The 25,545-nt window shown below is 40.6% G+C and overlaps 2 protein-coding genes across 9 annotated transcripts in view; one reads left to right on the top strand and one right to left on the bottom strand.

Annotated features, from left to right (window-relative positions):
- Positions 1–25,545, bottom strand: part of CD96 (CD96 molecule) — a 94,061-nt gene that overhangs the window by 34,457 nt on the left and 34,059 nt on the right. For all 8 annotated transcript variants that reach the window (XM_040484452.1, XM_040484448.1, XM_040484449.1 and 5 more), the window contains 3 exons: positions 17,606–17,696; positions 14,571–14,759; positions 6,784–6,876 (listed from right to left, as the gene is read on the bottom strand). In XM_040484452.1, the coding sequence (XP_040340386.1) occupies positions 6,784–6,876; positions 14,571–14,759; positions 17,606–17,696 (373 nt within the window). The remainder of the gene's footprint in view (positions 1–6,783; positions 6,877–14,570; positions 14,760–17,605; positions 17,697–25,545) is intronic.
- On the top strand, positions 21,414–23,842 carry ZBED2 (zinc finger BED-type containing 2). Its single transcript, XM_040484453.1, has 2 exons — positions 21,414–21,539; positions 21,784–23,842. The coding sequence occupies exon 2, from the start codon at positions 22,585–22,587 to the stop codon at positions 23,236–23,238; it is 654 nt and encodes a 217-aa protein (XP_040340387.1). The 5' UTR covers positions 21,414–21,539; positions 21,784–22,584; the 3' UTR covers positions 23,239–23,842.

Here is a 25,545-nt window from a genome sequence, read left to right as displayed (position 1 = left end):
AACCACTGATCTCAAACAGTCCTGAGGTTCAGTGTGGTAGGATCTTTTCTTAAAGAGCTCTTGTGACTCTCCGGAATTTTCCCAACCATATCAGCTTAGTGTGACAATAGCTCAAGTAACATATGTTCCTGCTTTTTGATAAATATGTTTATTTGACTGTATTCTCCTTCCCTAATACTAGAACTATTTTATATTGCAGGTTTCTTAAAGGGAACAAATGTCTTTTTCCTTTCCTTGCATTTCTTCACAGAAATAAGAATGATGTTTGGTCTGATAGAAGCATTTTAATGTATGCCAACTAACCCCATGGAAAACTCACCTAGAAGAAATGAATTTCTGCTTTTAACTGGCAGAATGTTAACGTCATGAGGGCATAGTTGTTCTTTTTTCTTTCTTTTTTTTTTTTAGTAGTCTTTTAAGTCACATTTTTATTTATTCATTCCTTTATTGAAGTATAATTGACAAATAAAATTTTAAGGTATTTAAAGTGTACATCATGGTGATTTGATCTACACGTGCATTATGCAAGTCACGTTTTATTTTTATTTTTTTAATAATTTATTGTCGGGGCGCCTGGGTGGCGCAGTCGGTTAAGCGTCCGACTTCAGCCAGGTCACGATCTCGCGGTCCGTGAGTTCGAGCCCGCGTCAGGCTCTGGGCTGATGGCTCAGAGCCTGGAGCCTGTTTCCGATTCTATGTCCCCCTCTCTCTCTGCCCCTCCCCCGTTCATGCTCTGTCTCTCTCTGTCCCAAAAATAAATAAACGTTGAAAAAAAAATAAAAAAATAATAATTTATTGTCAAGTTAGCTAACATACAGTGTATACAGTGTGCTCCTGGCTTCAGCAGTAGATTCCCATGATTCATTGCTTCCATACAACACCCAGTGCTCATCCCAACAAGTGCCCTCCTCAGTGCCCATCACCCATTTTCCCTGCCCCCCAGCCCCCGACCACCACCAGCTCTCAGTTTGTTCTCTGTATTTGACAGTCTCTAATGGTTTGCCTCCCTCTCTGTTTGTAACTTTTTTTTCCTTCCCTTCCCCCATGGTCTTCTGTTAAGTTTCTCAAGTTCCACATATGAGTGAAAACATATGCTATCTGTCTCTCTGACTGACATTTCACTTAGCACAATACCCTCCAGTTCCTTCCAAGTTGTTGTGTATGTCAACTAACCCAACCCCATGGAAAACTCAGCTAGAAGAAATGAATTTCTGCTTTTAACTGGCAGAATGCTAATGTCACGAGGGCAGAGTTGTTTTCTCTTTTTGGTCCCTGTTGTATTCCTAGTACCTAGAACAGTACCTGGGACATAGTAAGTGCTTAATAAATATTTGGTAAATGAATTATATCACTTCCTTTCTAAAAAATATTAATTGAACTCCCAGCCTCATTTCCTTTGGGAGAACATAGAGAAACCTTAGGCTGGGGATTAAGGTTCTCTTTATTCTGCAGCTTCTAATCTTCTTTGCTACACAATCCCACCCACTGACGCAAGCTTATCTACTAACATTTTGTCAAATTGTCACCCACATCCTCACCAACGCTCAACTACTCACATTGTTCTCTTGGTTTAGAATGTTTTCTTCAAGCTCTCAACTGAGTCAAATAAATACAATACATACTTAAAGGGTCATCTTATTTTCTCCTTTTAGTAACATTTCTTGACTCCATGTACCCATGGGATCTCTCCTTACTTAAAACCCGAGACTTGCTGGTCTGCACCTCTCCCTGAGCATTTTAATTCTGTAATATGTAACACCTTTCACCTCACTATTTTGAATTATCATTTTTATGTGCACATATTATCTCTTTCCAAGTACACTGCGACCTTTTTGAAGGCAGGAACAAAATATCGTCTCTTTTTCAAGACATCATGGAATCTATTAAATGACATTTATATAGTGAAGGAACAGTATCCTCATTAATTCTTTTATTCATTCATTTACTCTACTAGTATTTTTGTGTGTCTACTCTGTGCTAAGCATATATCCCCTGTCCTCATGAAGTGTTCAGACCAGTTGGAGACAACCTGGTGTCACATGTGGATAGAACTGGATTTAGAGTCAGAAGACTTTGGTGTGAATACTTAACTTTGTCACTTACTAGCTGTCTGATCATTTAAGCCCTCAACATCTCAGTGTCTTCATCTGGAAAATGGGGACAATAATGCTTGCTCTGTCTACCTCTCATAATAAAGATCAAACCACATTGCATTTTATGTGCATATATTTTCTAAATGACAGGACATGGTGGTTTTAATTTGTCTACAAATTCTTTGATACTCTTCCCTTCAAGAAGTGGAGCCTAAGTCTCTTCCTCTTGAGTATGAGCTGGACTTAATGACTCACTTCTAACAGATACAATAAAACAAAATGATGCTGTGCAATAAAAAGGCAGTGTGGCTTTCGTCTTGGTTACTCTATTTCTTGAGTTGGTCTGAGGGAGGGCTGCTGCCATCATGTGAGAAACCTTTATGGAGAAAAACCATGTGGTGGGGAATGAAGGCCTTCGGACAACATGCTCAAACTTGAAAGCAGAACCCTCGGCCCCAGTCAAACCTTCTGATAACTAAAGACCCAGCCAACCCCACTTGACGACAACCCCATGAAAAAAACAGAGCCATATGACTCAGCTTAGCTGCTCCTGGATTGCTGATCCTAAAATCATGTAAGACAATATACGTTTTAAAAGTTGCCAATTTGGGGAATAATTTGTTATGTAGCACTGGATAACTGGATAATACGTGGAGTACTAAAGAAATTTAAGGCATTATTTTTGAATATGCTAATATTTGTTGAATGAAGAGTAGCATAATCTACCATCGTTTATTGCCGAATGATGAGTTAGAAGTGGAAGAAAAATCAGTTTCAAATAAAAATTTCAAAACATTACAAACTAGAAGTCAGATCGATGTAAAATTTCTGATGGGTGATTTGCAGACATTTCGCACCCTGCCACATGCTTCATTTTCCGAGAGGTATCAACCTGTGACAGTGACTGCAGGCTGTATGCCAAAAGGCTATAGTCTGAAAGAATTGTTCATTTCTACCAACTGCTTTTGTTTTATTTCAATTTCAGTTCTCATTTTGAGCTAAAATTGATAGTTTTAATTAAATAATAAATGAGAACTGTACTTCTCCTCTACACAGAATATACATTTTTTTTTTGTATTAAAGAAAGTAACCATGGTTCTTTGTTAAACACAAAGGCCACAGACATGGGAATTTATGATTTGTTTGCATCAATACGACCTTCTGAAAGTCACTGCTATCCCTTTGCCATAGTAACACTGACCCAGCCTGGCCTCCATTATTAATAATGCCACTGGGAAGCTGAATTCATAGTCCTCACCAGTCAACTTTGTCAAAATTAATTTGAACCAGAACAAATTTAAATTTAAAACTATCTAACTACATCTGATCCACAGGATGCCCATTTATAACCAATTTCTTAAACACCCCACTGAGAACACAGTTCTAGAAGAAGACTGTCAATTTATTAACCTATTTAATAATAAATACAGAATTGAAATTTCTCACTGCATATTTATTGACCCTAATCTTGCCAGAGCTTCAAGTGAAAGGCTTTGGAAGCTATGTTAATTCTTTAAAGCCATGAGAATAGTACTGAATATGTGTACCTAAAATGGTATAGATAATAAAAGAACACGAATGATACAAATTTTCTGAAAATGTTTTCTCTATCAATCTGCTTGGTTAAAGGATGGACAGCTCATGGGAAGTAAAACAGTATAGTCACCAGTTGCAGATGACATGCTACTAAGTAGACAAAATCCTAAAGACTCCACCCAAAGCTATTAGAAGTAATAAATGAATTTGATAAAGTTTCAGGATACAAAATTAATACCTAGAAATCAGTAGTTTTCCTATACACTAATAGAGAAGTCTCAGAAAGAGGCATTAAGAAACAATTCCATTTATAATTGCACCAAAAAAACTCCTAAGAATAAACTTAACTAAGAAGATAAAAGACCCATACTCTGAAAACCCTAAAACATTGATGAAAAAAATTGAAGATGGCACAAATGGAAAGGTATTCCATGCTCATTGATTGGAAGAATTAATACTGTTAAAATGTCCACGTTATCTGAAGCAACCTACAGATTCAATGCAATCCTCATCAAAATACCAACAGCATTTTATGCCCATACTACACAAAGCAATTTACAAATTCAGTGCTACATGCCAAAAGGCAATCCCTAGCAAAATACCAACATCATTTTTCACAGGACTAAAACAAATAATCCTAAAATTTTCATGCAATCACAAAAGACCCTGAGTAGCCAAAACAATCTTGAGAAAGAACGAAGCTGGAAGTATCCCAATTCCAGATTTCAAGGTATACTACAGAACTATAGTCATCAAAACTGTATGGTACTGGCACAAAAATAGATCTGTGGAACAGAATAGAGATCTCAGAAATAAACCCATGCTCGTATGGCCAGTTAATCTATGACAAAGAAGGCAAGAATATATAATGGGAAAAAATCTCTTTAACAAATGGTGCTAGGAAAACTGGGCAGCTACACATAAAAGAATGAAACTGAACCACTTTCATACACCATACACAAAAATAAATTAAAAATGGATTGAAGGCCTAAATGTGAGACCTAAAACCATAAAAATCCTCGAAGAGAACACAGGAAGTAATTTCTCTGACATTGGCTACAGCAACATTTTTGTAGATGCTTCCTAAGGCAAAGGAAACAAAAGAAAAAATAAACTATTGGGACTACATGAAAATAAAAAGCTTTCACACAACAAATGAAACCATCAACAAAACAAAAAGTCAACCTACTGAATGGGAAAAGATATGTGCAGATGATATATCCAATAAGAGGTTAATAATCAAAATACGTAAAGAGCTTATACACCAAAAAACAAAAATCCAATTAAAAAATGGACAAAAGACATGAACAGACATTTCTCCAAAGAAGGCATCCAGATGGACAATGGGTTCAAGAAAACATGCTCAACATTATTCATTATATCATTTCGGAAATGCAAATCAAAACTACAATGAGATATTACCTTATACCCATGAGAATGGCTAAAAACAAAAACAAGAAACAACAAGCATTGGCAAGGATGTGGAGAAAAAGGGAACCCTTATGCACTGTTAGTGGGAATGCAAACTGGTGCGGCCACTGTGGAAAACAGCATGGAGAGTCCTCAAAAAATCAAAAATAGAACTACCCTACAATCCAGGAATCGTAATCCTGGGTATTTGCCAAAAAACACAGAAACACTAATTCAAAGGGATACGTACATGTTTGCAGTCTTATTTACAATAGCCAAACTATGGAAGCAGCCCAAGTGTCCATTGATAGATGAATGGTTAAAGAAGATGTAGTGTACATATATACAATGGAATATTATTCATCCATAAAAAAGAATGAAATCTTGCCATTTGCAACAACATGGATGGAGCCAGAGGGTGCAATGATAAGTGAAATAAGTCAGTCAGAGAAAGACAAATACCATATTATCTCACTCATGTGAAGAAAGAAAAAAATGAGCAAAGATTAAAAAGAGAGAAAACTCCAGAAACAGATTCTTAACTATAGAGAACAAACTGATAGTTACCAGAGGGGAGGTGGGGGGGGGGGGGGAATGGGTGAAATAAGAGATGGGGATTACGGAGTGTACTTGTCATTATGAGTACCAGGGGATGTATGGAATGGTAAAATCACTATATTATATTTCTGAAATGAATATAACACTTTATGGTAACTAATTGGAATTAAAATAAAAGCTTAAAAAATAAAGAACCTATATAACTCAACACTAAAAAAACAAGTCTGAATTTAAAAAATGGGCAGAGGTGCTGAACAGACATTTTTTTCTACAGAAGACACAGATGACCAACAGACACATGAAAAGATGTCCAACATCACTACCCATTAGGGAAATGTAAATCAAAACTACAATGAGATATCACCTTATTCCTGTCAGAGGAATCAAAATAAAAAAGACAAGAAATAAAAAGTGTTGGAGAAGGAACTCTCATATACTGATGGTAAGAATGTAAATGGGTACATCCACTGTGGAAAAATAGTATGAAGAAAAAATAAAAAATAGAAATAGCATATGATCCAATAATTCTACCACTGGGTATTTACCTGAAGAAAATGAAAATACTAATTCAAAAAGATATATGCACCCCTATGTTTATTGCAGCATTATTTACAATAGCCAAGATACGAAAGCAACCCAAGGGTCTATCGATAGATGAATGGATAAGGAAGACGGAATATTATGCATCCATATGTGCTATTTGCAGCAATATGGAGAGACCTAGAGGGTATTATGCTACATGAAGTGAGTCAGACAGGAAAAGACAGATACCATATGATTTCACTTACATGTGGAATCTAAAAACAAACACAAATAAACAAACGAGCAGAATCAGATCTATAAATACAGAGAACAAACTGATGGTTGCCAGAGGGAAAGGGAGAGTGGGGATGGGCAAAATGGGTGAAAGGGAGTGGGAGATACAGGTTTCTAGTTATGAAAGGGGTAAGTCATGGGGATGAAAGGCATAGCAGAGAGAATATAGTCAGTGGTATTTTAACAATGCTGTATGGTGACAGATGGTGGCTATAGTTGTGGTGAGCACAGCACAACATAGAGGTTGAAATACTATGTTGTACACCTGAAACTAATGTAACGTTGTGTCTCGACTATACTCAAATTAAAAAAAAATAATAATTAAAAAAAGAAAAAAAGAGAAAGGAAGGCTGTGTGAAAACATGCTTACTTGTAGGAGATACTCTGTTGGTTGGAGAAGTTCGGGTGACAAGGGTAGGTGTGACAACATTAAGCGGAGAGTCTGTCGGAGGGTTCATGGAGCCTGAAAGGATGAAATGGATATTAATGATGACCATAATATTGTAACAGAGGGATGATGTATTGACTTAATTTCCCCCACAATTTTGTCTGCTCATCTAACAATTCATTAATGAAGGCCTATTACATGCAAGGCTGTGGGATGCAGCGGTGAATGACAAAGACATCGGGCTGCGTTGAAGGACCATAAGCCTAGATAACAGGCAGGTAGCCAGGCATTGTGTTGAGTGCCACGGGGTGCCACGGGGGTACAAAGAAAGGGTACCAACCAAGATTGGAAGGTCAGGGGAAACTTCCTGGAGAAAATAACATTTAACCAAGACCTGGTAAAATAATTATAGCAGCTAATATCGTGAAGTATTTGAAAAGTAATCATACAGTTTACAAATCCACAAGCCTGCAAAATTTTATCGGCAAGAGAAACAACAAGGTAATGCTCCAACTGGATGTAACGTCAGTGAACCTAAGGCTGATGGCATTATTACTGCTTTTTCTCAGATGCCTTTTTTTTGTCACAAAATTTTTATTTGGCTATAACTTTTCTCAATGTGTGTGGGGGCAGGTAGGGGTGAAAGGGAGCCTAGAATACATTGTTTTATCATATTATACACTTATGCCAACTCCTTAAGCTTCTATTATTGAACTGTAAAATAGTCCTATTAGCAGTATAAAACAATCCAAAAATGCCAGAAGGATCTATTAACTTTAGGAATGTCTAGATTAAATATGGTTAAATGATTTTCAGACTAGGGGATTTTGTAATGTTCTACATGTAATGACATTGGGTGTAATGTCACACATCTGGTGTGCTGTGTCAATTATCTGGACATTTAATTATAAATTATACTATTGGTTCTAGTCTGTAATTTGCTTTAAGGGAAAAGGATATATAAGTTATGCCACCAGATAGCACATAGAACGTTGGAAGGAATTTGTTTTTGTAATCAAGATGTATCCATGTTTTATTTTCAGCGTTGGCAGTATTGTTGTTGCTATTGGCTGTGGGTAATGCTCACAGTTGGCTCTGACCCTTTATCATATTATAATGTAAATGATCCCTCGCTATTAATCTCTGAGGAGGTGGGTGTAGGGTGGGGAGAAAGTCACATGGAGAGTATACAAATAGGCTGGTGGAATGACCATCCTCCTCCACCCGAATCATCTGAAACATATCTGAACACTTCAGCACGACACACAAATCTGATCATTTTCTTCCCCCCGTTACAATCCCACTTCATTTCCTGAAGTTGCCTATCATCTTTTACATCTCAAATCATACCCTCAACCCAAAGGGTGATATTTCAATCCGATCTCTGTGGATTCTTTCTTTTTGCATATGCTGTTTCCTTATACTTACCCATCGCAGACTTCCTGGTATGCACCTTCTCAAACTTGACAGACCCTAGGGATCTTTGCGATGTGCTCATAGCCTTCAGTGTTTACCCTAGCAAAAGCCTTATTGCTCTGTATCATCAGTATACCCCTCAACAGAAGTGATTGGGAAATCTCTGTATTTCTGATTCCTGGCAAATGCAGGTAGATGAGTGAATGAATATAGATTCCTTTTTAACACTGGAAGAGAGAAGACCAACTTTAAGCACATTATCTGACTGCTGATGCATAATAAGCATCATCTTCCAAAGTAGTGACCTTAATAAGATGGAACATGAGCCTGGAAAAATAATGCCTAGGTGTTTTTCTCTGTAGATTGATTGGAACAGAAGTATGGCCCACAAGTCAAATCCACCCACTGCCTATGTTTGTAAATAAAGTTTTATTGGAATACAGCCACATCCATTTGTTTATGTAATGTCTATGGCTGCTTTTGTACTACAATGGCAGAGCTGAGCAATTGTGATAGAGACCATATGGTCCACAAAGCATAAAATATTTACTATCTGGCAGATAAAAACAGAAAGTTTGTTGACTCCTAGAAAAGAAGATGTTGATAGGTTGTGCTCAATCCTGGATTTCTACAATAGGAAGCATTTATTTTTCATTGATGGAACATTTCTATTTTAAGATGTTATGCAGCCATATTTCAACACCACATATCTTTGTAATCTGAGAAGTTCTTGCCACACAGAACCTTACAGTGTATCAGGGAGTTGTTACTGCAAGATTTGTATTTTAAGATGAACTCTTTGCTCTGTAACAAAAATGATGCATAGCTTTCAAGATGAAATGTGCAGCCAAAACAAACAAACAAACAAACACCAAAGAAAAAGAAAAGAAAAAAGAAAAAAAAAAAAAGGTCATTCTGGTTTCAGATTGTCCTATAAAGTAGAAACTCCTCCTTGGTCAAAACAAAACTCAGGGGGTGTAGAAAAGAATGGCTAAAACTTAACAGAAAAAAAAAAAAAACCCATTTACCAAAACTCAAATGCAGAATTTGGCAGGAAGATATCAACCAGTTTTCAGACCATTACATTTGCCATCATGCTGTAAGCGGTTAAGCTGCTGGCTGAAAGCAACTTCATCTGTTCCTGAGTGTGTTCTATCTGCAGCAGGCCTGGCAGGGTGCCCAGGACCATCCTCATGGGCAGTAGTGGCCAGGTGTCTGTCCCCCAGGGCAGCTGGTCAGTTCTCGGGTTTCCTCAGAGCTCGAATCAGCCCTTAGCTGGTCCACCTAGAAATGAACCAGACTCCAGGCCTTGCAAAGTCTTTGCTTCTCAAAATGTGGTCCATGGTGTCTCTTAGGAGCTTGCTAGAAATGTAGGATCTCAGGCCTTGCCCCTCCACCTCAACTTAATGAATCAGAATCTGCTTTTTAACAAATCCTTGGGTAATGTGCATGTATATATTAAAGTATTTAACTGGAGCGCCTGGGTGGCTCAGTAGGTTGAGTATCTATCCTTCGGTTTAGGTCATGATCTCACGGCTAGTGAGTTCAAGCCCCACATCAGGCTGGCTGCTATCAGCTCAGGGCCTGCTCCGGATCCTCTGTGCCCTTCTCTCCACCCCTCCCCTGCTCACGCTCTCTCTCTCTCTAAAATAAAATAAACATTAAAAAAAAAGTCCTTAATGGATACCCTAGGATCCCCAGGATCCTAAGGATCAGTCAGGATATGAGAAAAATCATGAAATAAGAAGTATTTGTCTGGCATATTCCACCTCAACATTCAGTGGTTCTCTTGCCCCACTACTAACATATCCCTTGTTAATCCTGTCTCCACATCCAAAAAATATACATACATAACTTTCTTTTCTGTCCCAAATGGAAATCCTTTTAATGATGAATGGCAGCTGGTGACAGTGAGGACATTACCCACCCCAGGGGGCATTTGCACTCAACTTGTGTTTTAAAATGAAACAAAACATCCCCTCCACCTCAAAACAAAACAAAACAAAAGTAACTCTTTCTATATACCAAAAAATTGGCCCTGCAGCGCTACAATTTTAGACATTCTGATAAGCTAGGCTAGCAGTGAAGCTACCTCTACCTCTCCTGCTTAAGCGAGTATCTTTAAACTTTAGCAAATCCCCTGAGACCATGCGATTGGTTAACCTTCCTTTGTATATATATAGATTTTGGATTCTTTCCTAGAAAGAAGAGAGCACTCCTGCCCTTCAGAAAACATGAAGCAGGGGCACCGGGGTGGCTCAGTCAGTTGAGCGCCCCACTCAATTTCCGCTCCGGTCAAGATCCCAGCGCAGTGGGATCAAGGCCTGTGTCCTGCTATGCGCTGAACACTGAGCTTGCTTAAGATCCTCTCTCTCTCCCTCTGCCCCTCTCCCTTGCTCACTCTTTCTTTCTAAAATAAATATATATATATGTGTATATATATATATATGTATGTATATATATAAAAGAAAAAGGAAACAGGTAGATTCCCTCACACAACCCCTAGCACTGAGATAAGGTCTTTAGCTGGTTACCGCCAAGTCTGCATCTAATCAAGAAATGTTACAGACTACTGAACCCCCCTACCAATCCTAAGCCCCTTTAAAACATCCTTAGGCTAGGCAGAAACCACAGAGTCGGCCTCTGCACAAGAGTCCATCTTCTCCCCAGGTGGCTGGCCTCCTGAACAAAGCTCATACTCTTTTCCAGTCAAAACTCTCTTGAGTATTGATGGCCTTTTGAGTGAGGGGCAGCTGAACTTGGGGTTTGGTAGGAGCAGGGTAAAGTATTTTGGAAAGAATTTTTTTAAAAAATGTATTCACGGGGCGCCTGAGTGGCTCAGTCGGTTAAGCGTCTGACTTCAGCTCAGGTCACGATCTCGCGGTCCGCGAGTTCAAGCCCCGCGTCGGGCTCTGGGATGATGGCTCAGAGCCTGGAGCCTGCTTCCGATTCTGTGTCTCCCTCTCTCTCTGCCCCTCCCCCATTCATGCTCTCTCTCTGTCTCAAAAATAAATAAAAACGTTAAAAAAAATTAAAAAAAAATGTATTCACTGTTGAATCACAGGAATCTGTAGGCCCTCGTACTCAAATAGCTGCCTGATGAGCCACTGACCACCCTACGCCGACCCCTTTCCCTTTCTCAGTTTACTAGAATAAGAATCCCTGAGCATTTGAACTCACTGGGAGACCAGGAGATAGGTGGGGAAGGGAACAGCTCAGAGAGCTGTTAGCTTTCAGGCTTCTAACTGTTCTCTGGGAGCAAAGGGAAACCAAAACTCCTCTTACTAAACTTCCTTTCTGCTCTGTAATATTCTCAGAATTTCTCTACTTTAGATTTTTCTTCTAGATTTTCATCTCCATATCTGTCAACAGTAATGGCCTGATAAAGCAGTAACTCTTACACAAGGCATCAGAAGTTTTCTTCAGGGTTCATAAAGCTCCCAGCAGTGCCCCCACAAGCAGAAAGTGTTTGGAACTAGGTGTTTAAGAACTTACAACAAGTAAGGAAGTATGATCCAGGGATGACATTGCTTTACAGAGTCTACTGCATCTTCTAAATCATTCTTAAAGATATATGCTAGAATATGACCAGAATGTAAGCTATAACTTTGGGAAACTGAACTCTTCAAGATTGTCTTTAATATTTGATCATAAAAGATAAAAATTCACTTGACAATTTAAAAATAACCATGTGCTCAGAGCCTAAAATTATACTAGATCAAGGACTGTCCTATAAAATTGGAATTATGGTGTGCTTTGGGTATCAGGATCAGTGCTCTCCCTTATTATCCCAAAACTATAGCACAGTTCAAGAGAATGAGAAGCCACAGACTGGAAGGAAAACATTGGCAAAAGACTCATCTGGTAAAGGACTATTATTCAAAATATATAAAGAACACTTAAAACTCAACAGTAAGAAAACAACCCACCTGATTAAAAAATCGGGCTGAAGACTTTAATAGACACCTCACCAAAGAAGACATATTGAGGGCAAATAAGCTTCATATAACATGTCGTCGGAGGAATGCAAATTGAAATAACGAGATACCACTAAGCACCTATTAGAATGGCCAGAAACCATAACACTGACAATATGAAATGGTGATGAGGACGTGGAACAACAGGAACTCTCATTCACTGCTGGTGGGAATGCAAAATGGTGCAGCCACTTTGGAAGACAGTTTGGTGTTTTCTCACAAAACTAGACAAAGTCTTATCTACAATCCAGCAATTGTACTCCTTTGTATTCACACAAAGGAATCGAAAACTCAGGCCCACACAAAAACCTGCACATGGGTGTTCAAAGCAGCTTTCTTCCTAATTTCCCAAAGTTGGAAGCAACTGAAATGTTTTTCAGTAGGTGAGCGGGTATATTAGACTATGGTACATGCATAAAATGGAATATTATTCAGTACTAAAAAAGATAAGCTGTCAAGCCATGAGACAACATGGAGACAACATGCTAAATGCATATTACCAAATGAAAGAAGTCAATCTAAAAAGGCAACATAGTGTGTAATTCCAACTATATGGCATTCTGAAAAGGGAAAATTGTAAAGACTAAAAATATCAGTGGTTGCCAGAGGTGGGGGATGGGGGTAAAGGATGTATAGGTAGAGCACAAAGGATTTTTAAGGCAGTGAAAATTTAGGGCCTTTTGAAGCTGTAATGATGGGTACATGTCAGTGCACATTTATCCAAACCCACAGGATATACAACGCCAAGTGTGAAACCTAAGGTAAATTATGGACTTTGGGTGATTATGATGTGTACAGTGTAGGTTTATCAGCTGTAACAAATGAACCGTATTCTGGTAAGTGATGTTGATAACAAGGGAGGCTATGCATGTGTGTGGAAGGGTATACAGGAAATCTCTGTACCTTCCTCTTAATTTTGCTGTAAACCTAAAACTGCTCTAAAAAATAATATCTTTAAATCAAGACAAGCTCAATTTTAACATCAGAAAAGACTGGTTTTTCAAATATGGTTCTGTCTGTGATGGGAATAAGGTTCTCCATAGGAATTTGAGGTTGTTTGGTCTTTAGCTTATGGCCTTAAAGTCTGCCAAAGTTACTGGCAAATCTATAGGAGAACCAGCTGCCTTTACCCCGTTCCAAGACCATAGCCTTACCTGTGTCCAGCCTTCTAGAAAGGAGGTGCATTTACTTCTGAGGGAATTAGGCAAAACTGAGTATGGATGTTTTAGTGTAAACCCATGATCATTTCCAGATGATTAACTAAAAGTTTGGAGGGAGATGTGTTTGTGTGTGTGTATGTACACATACACACAGGCAGCATTACAGGCATGATGCCACTGTCCCAGATTCACAATGGCACCTACTTCTGAACAGGGGAACGGATGTGTATTGAGCCACATACCCTTCCCAACTAAGGCTCCCGGGAACCAAATGGCTGCCTGTATGAAACGGCCGGGTAGGACCCAAGATGCAGACACTGGCCTTGAAACAAAGAGGAACTTTCCCTTATAAACTACCTTGGGTTTTATGAGTATGTTATAGACTACAATTTCTCTGAAAATAGGAAGGTGGTAAAAGATGTTAACGGTCCTGCAGAGTTGTGATAATGGCTAACAAATCTGTTTAAGTATTACTTTGCTGTTATACATGCATGTTTGCTAGTTGTCATTACAAACTTCTATTTTTTATAGGCAATCTGTTGTCACTGCATTTGTTGAGACATTTGTTCACATCTTTTATGTAGCAAAATCTCCATTAGTTGGTCAGGTTTTGAGTAGTCAATATTCCGGTTCGTCAAATGTTGTAAATAAGTAGAATGATCCTACGTATCAATTTTCAAGTCATAAAAATCTTCTATATGCCCAATTCTGTGCCTCAACTTAGGGCCACTAAAATCATTAGGATACAGTCTTTATCCTTAAGCTTTTTATATCTCATACGTGGTTTATCCATTCCTAAGTATTAAAATTATAAATGTTATATGTAATTGAAGGTTGTTAGTGACTCAGAAGAGATTTTAGGATTTTAAGAATCACTCTTGATCATCAATGTATTAGTGTTAATTTTCATTATATGGTAGATTAACAAAAAGTTATTATTAATGAAATTTGAAAAAAATTGCCATATTCACTAGAAATTCTTTAGAAACAAGAATCAGCTGCTTTTTATTTGAAGAAATTCTTTTAAGCAGAGTCCCATTTTTCATCAAAAGAGGCTTGATCCCACGAAATTTAGTAATTTTGAGTTGTGTAGAGAGTCTTCCGAGATTAAAACACCATGGAAATAATGAGCACTCTATTTGTTCTAATTAGAAGTGTTCTGAGCTTACGGCAGTCCTGGCCGCCCCTTGTTGACCTTATTAAATAGACAACTCACCCAAGGAAAAAGTGATCTTTTCAGACGAGATATTCCACACTTTATTCCCAGGGACTGGAGACATAGCCATGCACCAGATGGTCAGGTTGTTTGGTTGGGCTGGCTTATTACCATACACCCTTGTCAAAACAGACTTCAGCTCCCAAAATCCACTTTTGTCTTTTCTCTCTTCATTAGTAATGTATATTTCTAGAAGACAGATTAAGAACAAGATCGGTCAGCAACATTTTCTGCTATGAGCCATACAGTGATGGCAAGGAATGGCTGGGGATGTGCTGGAAGCCAAGCTATCCCAGCCTGATGGCAAAGCCCAGGCTGTGGATGGATTGGTGACTGCAGGGCAGCCCGCCGACAGTGAAGCTTCTTGGACTCCCGCTTTTAGGTCATATGGCTTTAACAAAAGTACCTGGGGTATTGTCTGTTGGGGAATTGCCCTCGACAGGCCCCCTGGGAAAAGAACAATTAGGAAAGAAAATAAGGTTCCGCAAGAAATTGTGCAGCCTTACATTTAGCCCTTGCCATCCCCTATAGAGACTCCTCTACTTACAGGAAGGATAGCCTCATGCATTTGCCAGCAAAGGAGGCCAAAAAAGGAGAGACATATGGATTTGAAAGCCCCACTCCTAAGGAGTGTATCTACAGGCACAAGTCACTCTAACCCCTTGGCTCACTTGGCCCCCAGGAGGCATTCCAGATGATGATTGAACCTAGTCGGCTAAAGTACAGAATGGTTCATTAGTTCCTAGGTGCATTGTCTCTCTGAGAATGTATAAGGCGTGGGTTTCTAAGGCCCTCTTGGCCCCCTCCTGGCACCTCAGACCCAGGCGAACACTTCTGTTCCTTAAACTACAAATGGTTTGGGGAAACAACTAAGAGGTCATGTCCCTGTAACTGTTCCACTTGAGGTGTTGAGTGATAGATGACCTTTCATGAAAACAGCAAAGCAAACGCTCTATAGATTATAGATAAACGCAGATGCATAATGGAATAATGCAAGAAACTAATCAATAATCAAAGGGTATGAGGGAACATTACGAGAAAATCGCCATGTTATTTCTTAAAGGTTGATTACACATAGGAACATTTTCAAAATTAGGTAATGTTAGAAAAACATAGATGACGTATGCCACAAGGAAATCACTAGCAAATATAATGCCATGTTTGCTACAATCAATCGGCCAGTTCAACACACTGCTGTTGTCTGTGTCCATTTTTATTTTTGTTTTTTCTTTTAGTTTTGTTTTATTTTCACTTTTTCACCGACGCTGTTCATCCTTCGGGAACCCCTGGTTGCTGGAGCAGGTCTCCAGCAGGGATGGTTCAGTTTACGGTAACATAGAGTCTAAAATAGTCAAACCACAGCTTCTGGGCAGTGAGGGTCTGTTCCAGCAGGCCTGGAGTTACCCTAAACTGTTTGGCTCAAGCTCTTGCATGGCACTGATCCATAGTCAAAGTACGGAATGTGTTGATTCATAGCATTGCTTTGTTGGTGACCGTGGGTCCAAGGAGCTCGGGGGCCAGTTGTCTTAGCTCATCAGCATTGTTTATTATTGACTGATACCGGTAAGATTAATGATTTGCACCTGGCCCAGGCTAGAATCTGGGAAGGCTCTGCGGTTGAGTGTGTCTACATAGCAGGAATCCACCTAAGTAACATATAAAACAACCTCAGCCAAGACTCCACTTGGGGTTCCCTGCTTCTAAGGTGCTCTGTGCCATATTGGTTGTCTCCCCTTTGCAAAGGAGCCCGTGCCTGATTTCACTGCCCCCCTTGCTGTAAATCTGTACATGGGATGCATACCCTTACTTTAATGGTGTTGTTATATTGTACCCTTTTCCTGGAATAAGCTGTAGATTTATAGCCATTGTCATTTGGGTCCTCTGAGTCTCCTTTAGAAATAGAAACTGTTTAACTGCCACTGTTAGTACAACCTCCAAATAGCACACATGGCAGCAGGAAATCAACGTGAAACCATCTGTCACTGTAGGCCAGAACTTTCTGGACCCTTATGGCTTCTTTACACTAAAGGCTCTAAATGCTAGTTTTGAAGTTGTTACTTACCAAAGTAATAACTACATGTGGTAGGATTCTGACCACAATGTCTGGCCTCATGGTCCAGAAGAGTAATGGGCACATCAAACCAGGGCTTACTTAACAGGAGGCCATACCTATGATGCCCCTTAAGAAAGATTTTCAGGATTGCACCCGGTCATGATTATGGGTGAATCGTTTTTAAAGTGAATAACAAAGCCAGTAATAGTCTCAAAATGAATACAGTGGATCAATACGATCGCTCATCAATACAAAGTTTTTATTTTTACCCATTAAAAATAACAATGTAGCAAGAGCTATGCGACTCAGTTACTGTTGAAAACATATTGAGCTTTGAGAAAAAAGTGACTCAGGAGGAAGAAGAAGGGCTGTTGTCCCAGGCGGGGGGGGGGGCTGGCTGGGATTGTTCTGGCACAGGCAGCCATGCTTATCGCCTACGATGCATCCTCTTCGGAGCTTGTCTCAGTGTGTGTCCCTGCTCCAAGAATTCTTAATCCTCCTGGTGGTGGACATAAACATGTCACCAGTTTATGACCTCCTGGTCATAAAGCCCAGTCCTTTATGTGTACTTCCTCTAGTCTTCCCCACCCCACTCAGATCCTTAGAAGAAAAAGTGGAAAGTATTTGTTCATTGATTTGAATCAGTGCTGCTAAGTTATTTGCATTAAAGGAAATTATTAATACACACATAGTGAATTAAATGTCTTTACCCTCATGTAAGAGATCTGCTTTTACTAACAGTTGAGAGTTAAAGAAATCAGGTGTATTTCTTAATTTTGGAAAATGTTACCCGCTCCCGTCCTCTATGAGGCACTAGATGGGGTATCAGAAAATGGCATCTGGTAGGCAAGATGATGTTTGTCTTGGAATGAGAATTGTTCTTAAATGCCCAGATCAGCTCAGGAAATGGCAATTTCTATTCTTCTTTGTTTTCTTTCTTTCTTTCTTTGCCAAACCCATTTCCATTGACTGATTTCCTTACCTTCTTTTTCACCTTGAGGAAAGCCTCCTTCTATAAACCACGTGAGATTTGCTGTGGGAAATACATTCCTCAGGGAGCAGGTAAATGTTCTCTGGGGATAAAAGCAGAACACAGAAAGGCTTATTTGAAAATTCAGCAGCAAATGGTACCCCTTACATCCCGGCCAAGCGTCACATGGGGCAAATTGGCAGAAAACAGTTTTCTACACTTTCAACAAGGCTATGTTTACCTTTCAGGGCTTATGTGAAAAAGTGAGCTACAAATAGACTGTCTCCTATAGACATGTCATGAACTCATGGCTGGAAGCATAGGTCAACTTGGGAAGAATCTAGGACTAGACTAATATTGCAAGTCTGGACTCTGGGTTTTGGAAAAAGAAGATCACTGTTCTACCCAAGAAGAATAAAACAGTGCTAAATGGAAGCCAAAGACTAAAAAGGAAGAAGCTCTAACAGTCAGAGACCAGAAAAGAATATTCTGTTAGACTCTAAGCTAAAAGATATCCACATTTGGGTTGTTTCCATTCCCCAAATAATGTATTGCTACTATTTGTAGCAATAACCACAAAAACCATTATTGTGAATATCTCACTTTTGACTTGTAAAGAGTTTATGCAATTGACTCTTCATGTTATCATCTTAACAGTCCTCTAGGGTGGGGTAGGACACAACTTATCATTGCCATTTGACAGATGGGGGAACCAAGGCACAGAAATCATAGGATGGTTAAAGAGAGTGGAATGTAGTTGATGGCACAACTGGGAACTAAGTTACCCCATTTCCAGTCCAAGGTATTTTCTGGTAAAACACATTGTACTGAAATAGGAGAGAAACAGAACAGGTAGCTTAGAGATAGGTTTAGTTATGTTTTATTTCCAACACCATATTTGCTCTTTGTGAGATGGTGTTTTTTTTCAACATCCTGGTGAAAATACCCAAAAGGAATTACTGGATCTCACTATTATTATTTTATCTGAGACATTATAAAATTGTATTTCGATTTTTTTTTAAACATGCCACTGCATGAGGTTTTTTTTTTTTTTTTAATTTATGTTATTTATTTATTTTGAGAGACAGAGAGAAAGAGAGAGAGTGTGTATGCATGTGAGCAGGGGAGGGACACAGAGAGAAAAATCCTAGGCAGGCTTTGCACTGTCAGCACAGAGCCTGATGTGTGGCTCGATCCCACAAACCATGAGGTCATGACCTGAGCTGAAATCAAGAGTCAGATGTTTAACTGACCGAGCCACCCAAGCACCCCAACACTGTCCAATTATAATACCACGTAGAGTTGTTTGTTGTCTCATCAAGAGATGTATGTATTTCATATATGACTGGCCTTGGTTCTTAGCTGTCAAATATTTTCCACAACTGATGAATTTACTAGTTAACTAGTAAAGAACAATTAGCCATACGTAATACATGGTGTGCCAATTTCTTCACAGACTAGCTGCACCCAAAGAATCTGGTCCTGAGCAGAGGTGAGACACCAAATTGAAGGACACTAAAATAGAATTTTCTGGTGAGATCCTACTGAAGTGCAGTTTAGCATCCCTCCACACCACTACCAAAAGCCCAAGGCAAACATGAGACTTTCAGAAGCGACTATCTGTGGAATCCAAAATGGTGGGTAGTGAACACTGCAGCTCCCAGTTTTCACATTCATGCCACACTTGACAATGGGGAGGGTGACAGGAATAAAAACCCGTGACATATGTCACTTTTTGTCCTAGAAAGCCAAAAATAAAACCAGGTTCCCTAAAATATATTCTTATTTAGTGAAAGAAAGAGAGTGCAATTTATTTAATCCAATGAAATGCCAAAGATTGATGTTTACCTTCAAGTGACCCACAAAAGGATGTAAAATGTTAGGAAACAAGTTGTAAAGGTTTTTACTAATGCCAATACTTTTAAACTCTCTCATGACTCATTTTCTCCATGCTCGGTTAACCTACCATAAGATGATGATATGGTAATATCAGGAACAAGTAGGGGTTCCATTATATTATAAAAGCAACTGGCTCACTGAAGAAATCTCTTGTCAATTTAATAAAAACGTTAAAAAGCTTTAACTCTAGTGGATTCTCTGAACTCAGATTTTATGGAGCGATTCAGATTTCAAATACTCTATACCACCTCCAGACTGTGTTCCAAGACTTTGTTTTGGAATGTGCTTGATGTCCTGAACACCTCCCAGTCTCCCTCAAATTGAAAAACCACAGACTAAACTAGTTCAAACTGAAGTAAAACCTCTTATGAAACACCAAGCTTATATGGTTTTGCTGTGCAAGCAGACATGAGTAGGACCTTCCACGTGAGTAGGAAGAAAAACATGTGAAATTAAAAAAAAAAAAACCATGAAGCATATACGCACAAGAGTCCGTGCACACACCTACAAGTGCACACGCACACATTCTGCTGCTGAGGAGTCAGAATCACTCGCTCACTTACGGTGTGGCTGTCATGTCCATGAGACAAGTGAAAGAACTGGTTTCTTCAACACATTTTTTCTCGGTACACATGGAATATGTGAGCAATAGCACAAAGAATTATATAATAAGTGGCAAAAAGTATTTGGACAGTTCTGTAGGAGAGCAGAAAGAGGTGAATTCTGGCAGTAATAGTTTGCAGTCAGGGAAGAGATGGGTCTGGATTCTACAGGTGGTCTGTGGTTGAAAGCGGCGGGGAATTCACAAAGATTGACAGACGGAATGGGTTCGTAGGCCAATGTGTGAGTTGGGCACATTGTCCTGGAAGTAGAGGGAAGCCAGTGGAAGGTTGTAGCACGAGGAGACTGAGGAATCAGGAAAAGTAGATCCAAATCTGGCTGTAAGAATGATCATTTCCTTATTTCCACAGCTGAAATACTCAAATGCTGACCATTTGCAAGTCAGCCCAGATTCAGTTTGCCTAAGTTTGGGCAGAGCCTTTTCAAAAGGGCTTCTCATAGATTCATTTAAAAAAAAAATTAGCTTTTGGGTTTGGAAAAGAAAATTTTTTTTTTTTTTTTTTTAAGTTCCCCTATTCGTTTACCAACTCTTCATTTCTATTTGGAGTCTTTCCTCCCCTCAACCTTCTTTCTTCACTTGAAATTTGTCTTTTAGTCTTGGCATGTTTTCTACTCTGCCATTTCTCTTTTCTTCTATAACTCAAGGATTTTTCTTCCACAGACACCCTCTTTAAAATGTTCCTGTCTCCTCTTGGTAGGTTCTCCTTCCAAAATATACATATATAAATATAGCATATACGTAAATATAAAATTTGTGCTTAAATTGTGACTATTCATTTATTTCACTCCAACTGAGAATAGAAGCCAATAACATTTCAGCTTTTCCAATGCTAGTTACATAATATAATAAAAAGCAACCGCAAATCTGCTTCTCAACTTGTCACATTTCCTTCAACTTGGGAGGATTCCTTTCACTTCATCTTCCCTTTTGTGCAGGCTCCCTGGCTTCTCTACTGACTGTATTTACAACATCCGGAGTTTTTGAACCAAAAATTGAGACTCATGGTCTGACAACTGGACAGAACATTTGAAAGCACAGGTGTTACTGGGGCGTGTGGTTTCTCTGCTGAAACCTCACCCTTTCCCTCCTTTAAATATTTTTCTTTGCTTGAGAGGCCAGATGATCTAGTTATCCGGAAACAGAACCAAGACTAGTAGGTGCTTGACTTATTGTTTTACTACACAACATTTGCCAGAACATCTATTTTCCAGGGTGGGGGGGGGTACAGAGAAATGTGTGCATCTTTGTGTGGGTAGGCAGAGACACGCCCACTTGGAAAGGCATCGTCCCTGGAAGTGGGAGGGAACAGGACCTGCGGGTGCCCTCCTCCTGGGGGCAGAAGTCAGCTAATAGCTACCCACAGCGTGTGGGAGCACTCACCCTGCACCAAAGCCATCAGAGACAAGCTCAGGGCCTTGCTTGCTTGTAAGTACCCACTTGTAGGGCTGTGGGGCAGAGGGAGGGAGGAGAGTGTTTACCAACTGTTAGGGATTGCAAAGCTTGGCGGATAAAGCTCTCAATCACTTAAGAAATGACCCAAAAAAGGAGGGAGAAAACAGGCTATTTCTAAAAATTTAATTGTCCATTTATTTACTTAAATGGGGTGCAAAAGCCAAACATTTAGAGTAAGCTGCTGTCGAGGAGGTCTTATCAGCTATTGGCTTTGCAGGTGATGGTTCCCCTGGGAAGGCAGAGTGTAAGCTACTTGCTGAGGACTGCCGGGAGACAAGTCGGTTGAGATGTGCTCTATGTCCTTCTCCTCTGCGTGGGCCAGCTCCTCCTGCTGAAAACAGCTAAGTCTGCTGGAATTCTTGGAATCTCAGCCCCAGAGGGACCTCGCTAGGGGCAAACCGATCTCACCTTGGGAACTTTATCACCCAGCGTTTGGACTGCTTGTTCCAACAGTTCTTAGGAAGTGTGCCTTTCACACCAGCATCTCTCTGTGCTTGCTTCTGCCTACACTGAGGAAGACAAGTGCTGCCCCAGCCCTGGGGTTCCCGAGCAGCCTGAGGGTTCAGAACCTCCAAAACCCACATGTAGACCTCCGGGAGCATAGAAACATTGGAAGCAGCCAGGAGGACAATCAGGAGAAAACCTAACATTTTCCATATTCAAAAACCACTCGTGGAGGTGGTTGATGTAGAGAACCCTGAATTCACTGAAGAACTTTGTAATTTCTGGACTAATCTGTGTTGTCGTTCTGGTGTACACAAGGAGGGATCAATACATATCTGGGGCCTGGAGGGAATGTACCTGGGGGCCTCGGAGGCCATTTTGTGTGGCTCTGACTCACCCTGACTCTCCCGTGAAGCGGAAAGGAGAAAACATCACACCAGGAGTGGCCAGCCTTTGGCCATTGTGGTGAATCCCCAAGAGTTACTGTGGTCCCTTCCCAATTACTCATTTTTGCCTTAGCTGTGGTTCAGCCAAGACTTCTGGCTCAAGGAAAGCTGTTAAAAGACGAGACAGGATGAGGCGGGAAGAGGAGGAAGAGGAGGGAACCAGGATGAAGGCAAAAGGAGACCTTGAGATGAAGGAGGAAGAGGCAAGCAGTGAGAAGGGAGAACCGGTTGGCCCTTTCGCGAGCGCCATGCCCACCTCTCTGCCGCACAACAAGGGGTCCCGGTTTTCCGAGGTTTGGGAATATTTCCACCTGGCCCCTGTTCGTGCTGGCCACCACCCCAACCAATATGCCACCTGCCGCCTGTGTGGCAGGCAGGTGAGCCGCGGCCCGGGGGTTAACGTGGGCACCACAGCCTTGTGGAAACATCTGAAGAGCATGCATAGAGAGGAGCTGGAGAAGACTGGCCATGGTCAGGTGGGGCAGCGCAAGGACTCCAGGTCCCAGGGGCCCCAGCTCCCCATGGGTATCGAGGGCGAATGGGCCCGGCTCCTGGAGCAGCTGGGGACCCTGGCTTTGTGGGCCAGCCAAAGGGAAAAGGAGGTGCTTAGGAGGGAGAGGGCAGTGGAATGGCGGGAGAGAGCAGTGGAAAGGAGAGAGCGAGCCCTGGAGGAGGTAGAAAGGGCCATCCTGGAGATGAAGTGGAAGGTGAGAGCTGAGAAGGAAGCCTGTCGGAGGGAGCAAGAGCAGCCTGCAGCAGCTCATCCTTTCCATTTTGTTTAAATCAGCCTGGGAGGTATCTATTCTGAAGACACAGACTCCCAGCAAAGAGCCACTTTAGCTTAAATATAAGGTATTTTGTCTTTAAGAGAAAGAGTGCATAATAGGAGTTAATCTCAGCAGTTCTGAATTGACCAAATCCTTACCTACAGGGCCCCTGAAGGCTGTCCTGATCAAAACCTCAAAACGTATTAACTGAAGATCGCTGTTGTTTTGCCACCATGGGTCTGTGAGTTTGGGTGCAGAATGGACCATACTGTCAGTGCTAATGAGTGAAAATAATGGGATTTATGCCTAGCACTTGGTTCGCGGAGCTGAGGGCTCTGATAGTTGAGGTTGGCCAGGTAGCTGGAATGTACCTATGTGACCAGCTCATTCTGAGGGACTCTGCCACGAGCAGAGCTGAGGCTTCCTGGGGCTGAGGCCTTTGCACACATACTGGTGGTGATTTGAGAACTGGGTACAGGGCTTGTTCTGTGGGGCCCAGCTGTGGAAGCACATAGAAGCTTGAGCCTGAGTTCTCGGGACCCATCCGATGTAGGTCTTTTCTGCCACTGGTGCTGTGTTGTGTCATCTGCTTACATTAAAGCTGTGTCACCAGCAGAAACTGTCTGAGTCCTGTCTTTGCAACAATGTAACACGTACGTAATTAACGTATCATCAGCACAGAGAGAATTAAAGACTTTTCAGCTCACTCGAAAGAAACGTTAAGAATAGAGGATGTAAAAACTTATTCATAAATATTTAAAAATATAATCTAATTTCATATTAAAGTCTGTTAAAGAGGGAGATCATGAGGAAGAGAGGAGAGAAACTCAGAAAGGAAAAAAGAAAGGTGGAGAGAGGCGGTGAGTAAGGAGAAATAAAAAACAGAGGCAGAAAACCAAAAAAGAAAGAAAAAGGGACAGAGAAGAAGTGTGACATGGCAGAAGAGAGACAGATCCCTCCTCAAAAATTCACCATGGAAAGATGAGAGACGAAGACTATCTGGGAGACTGAAGGGCGGAGAACATTTTCTGAGGTTCTGAGGTCAATTTTAATGAGTTAAATTGCTTTAGTTTTGTTCCCACAGACCACCCATTCATTTGAACAGTAGGTTTTGGATTTTATTCCTGCCTCTGAGATGCCGGCTACAGGCCAACTGTTCCCTGACTTTTAAAAAAAAAAAAACTGTGCATTTTGGGGGTGTCTGGGTGACTTAGTCGGTTAGGTGTCCAACTTCAGTTCAGGGCATGAGCTCACAGTTTGTGAGTTCAAGCCCTGCGTTGTTCTCTGTGCTGACAGCTCAGAACCTAGAGCCTGCTTCACATTCTGTGTCTCCCTCTTTGCCCCTCCCCCACTGGTGGGAGCACGCGCATGTGCTCTCTCCCCAAAATAAATAAACATAAAACATTTTAAAAAAATTAAAAAAAACTGTTCATTTTTAAATACTCAGAGATGCTTTGAAAAAAGGGAACCTACCAGTCCATAAGGAAAGAACAATCTATTGAGGGTATGCCTAATATGGTTACTCAGGGATAGATTAAACCAAAGTGGCAATGACTGTGGCCTTTGGGTTGGAGCTGACTTTTAGTTTGGATGATTCCTCTAGAACCTTTTTTTTTTTTTTTTTTTTTACTACTGGGTTGGAGGTGGAGTGAGGGATGGTGGGAGCTGGGGAGACAAGAGCTAATAAAGACAGTTTCTCATTATCTTGTAGATAGATCCAAGCACTTAATGGGCAACGGCCTCCCAGAAAGTGGACAAGATCCTGGTGTCGTAATGGGGTCTTGTTTCCCTCTGTCCTCACCTGTGTGGCTCCCTCTTACTGCTTGCTCATTCTTAGACTGTCAGCAGCTCTAACACCCAGATCTGTTTTTCCTGTGAGCTGTTTGTGGAACAAGTCCAAGTCCAAACATAGCTTGTGAAAATCCCAGACTGTACTGTAGGCTTGTAATCTCCTTATTTTTTCTAGAAACTTGCCTGATATTAAAGGTTCACTTACCATATGGTTTTCTAAAGGGATGTGGTGCCATTTTTAGGGCCCTCTCCAGCTAAGGTAAAAACTCAGGGACTCTCACCTTCTAAATGATGATGAGGGCCACTGAGAGTCCCATGACTGGACATTGGGAATCAGAGCCTTATTGTTCCATAAGATTCCAGGAAGGAAGAAAGGTAGGAAGGAAGGAAGGAAGGAAGGAAAGAAAAAGAGAGAGAGAGGAAGGAAGGTAGGAAGGAAGGAAGGAAAGAAGGAAGGAAGGAAGGAAAAGAAGAAGGAAAGAAAGAAAGAAAGAAAGAAAGAAAGAAAGAAAGAAAGAAAGAAAGAAAGAA

This window comes from Herpailurus yagouaroundi, unplaced genomic scaffold (assembly GCF_014898765.1).
Source record: "Herpailurus yagouaroundi ecotype Mexico unplaced genomic scaffold, PumYag 162, whole genome shotgun sequence".
In the NCBI taxonomy this organism is placed as follows: domain Eukaryota; kingdom Metazoa; phylum Chordata; class Mammalia; order Carnivora; family Felidae; genus Herpailurus; species Herpailurus yagouaroundi.
Note: the sequence above shows the minus strand (reverse complement) of the source record. Positions and strands in the feature narration are given on the sequence as shown.

What these genes read in the sequence shown, in the direction of transcription:
- ZBED2 (XM_040484453.1), top strand. Translation starts at nt 22,585, where the DNA reads ATGAGGCGGGAAGAGGAGGAAGAGGAGGGAACCAGGATGAAGGCAAAA.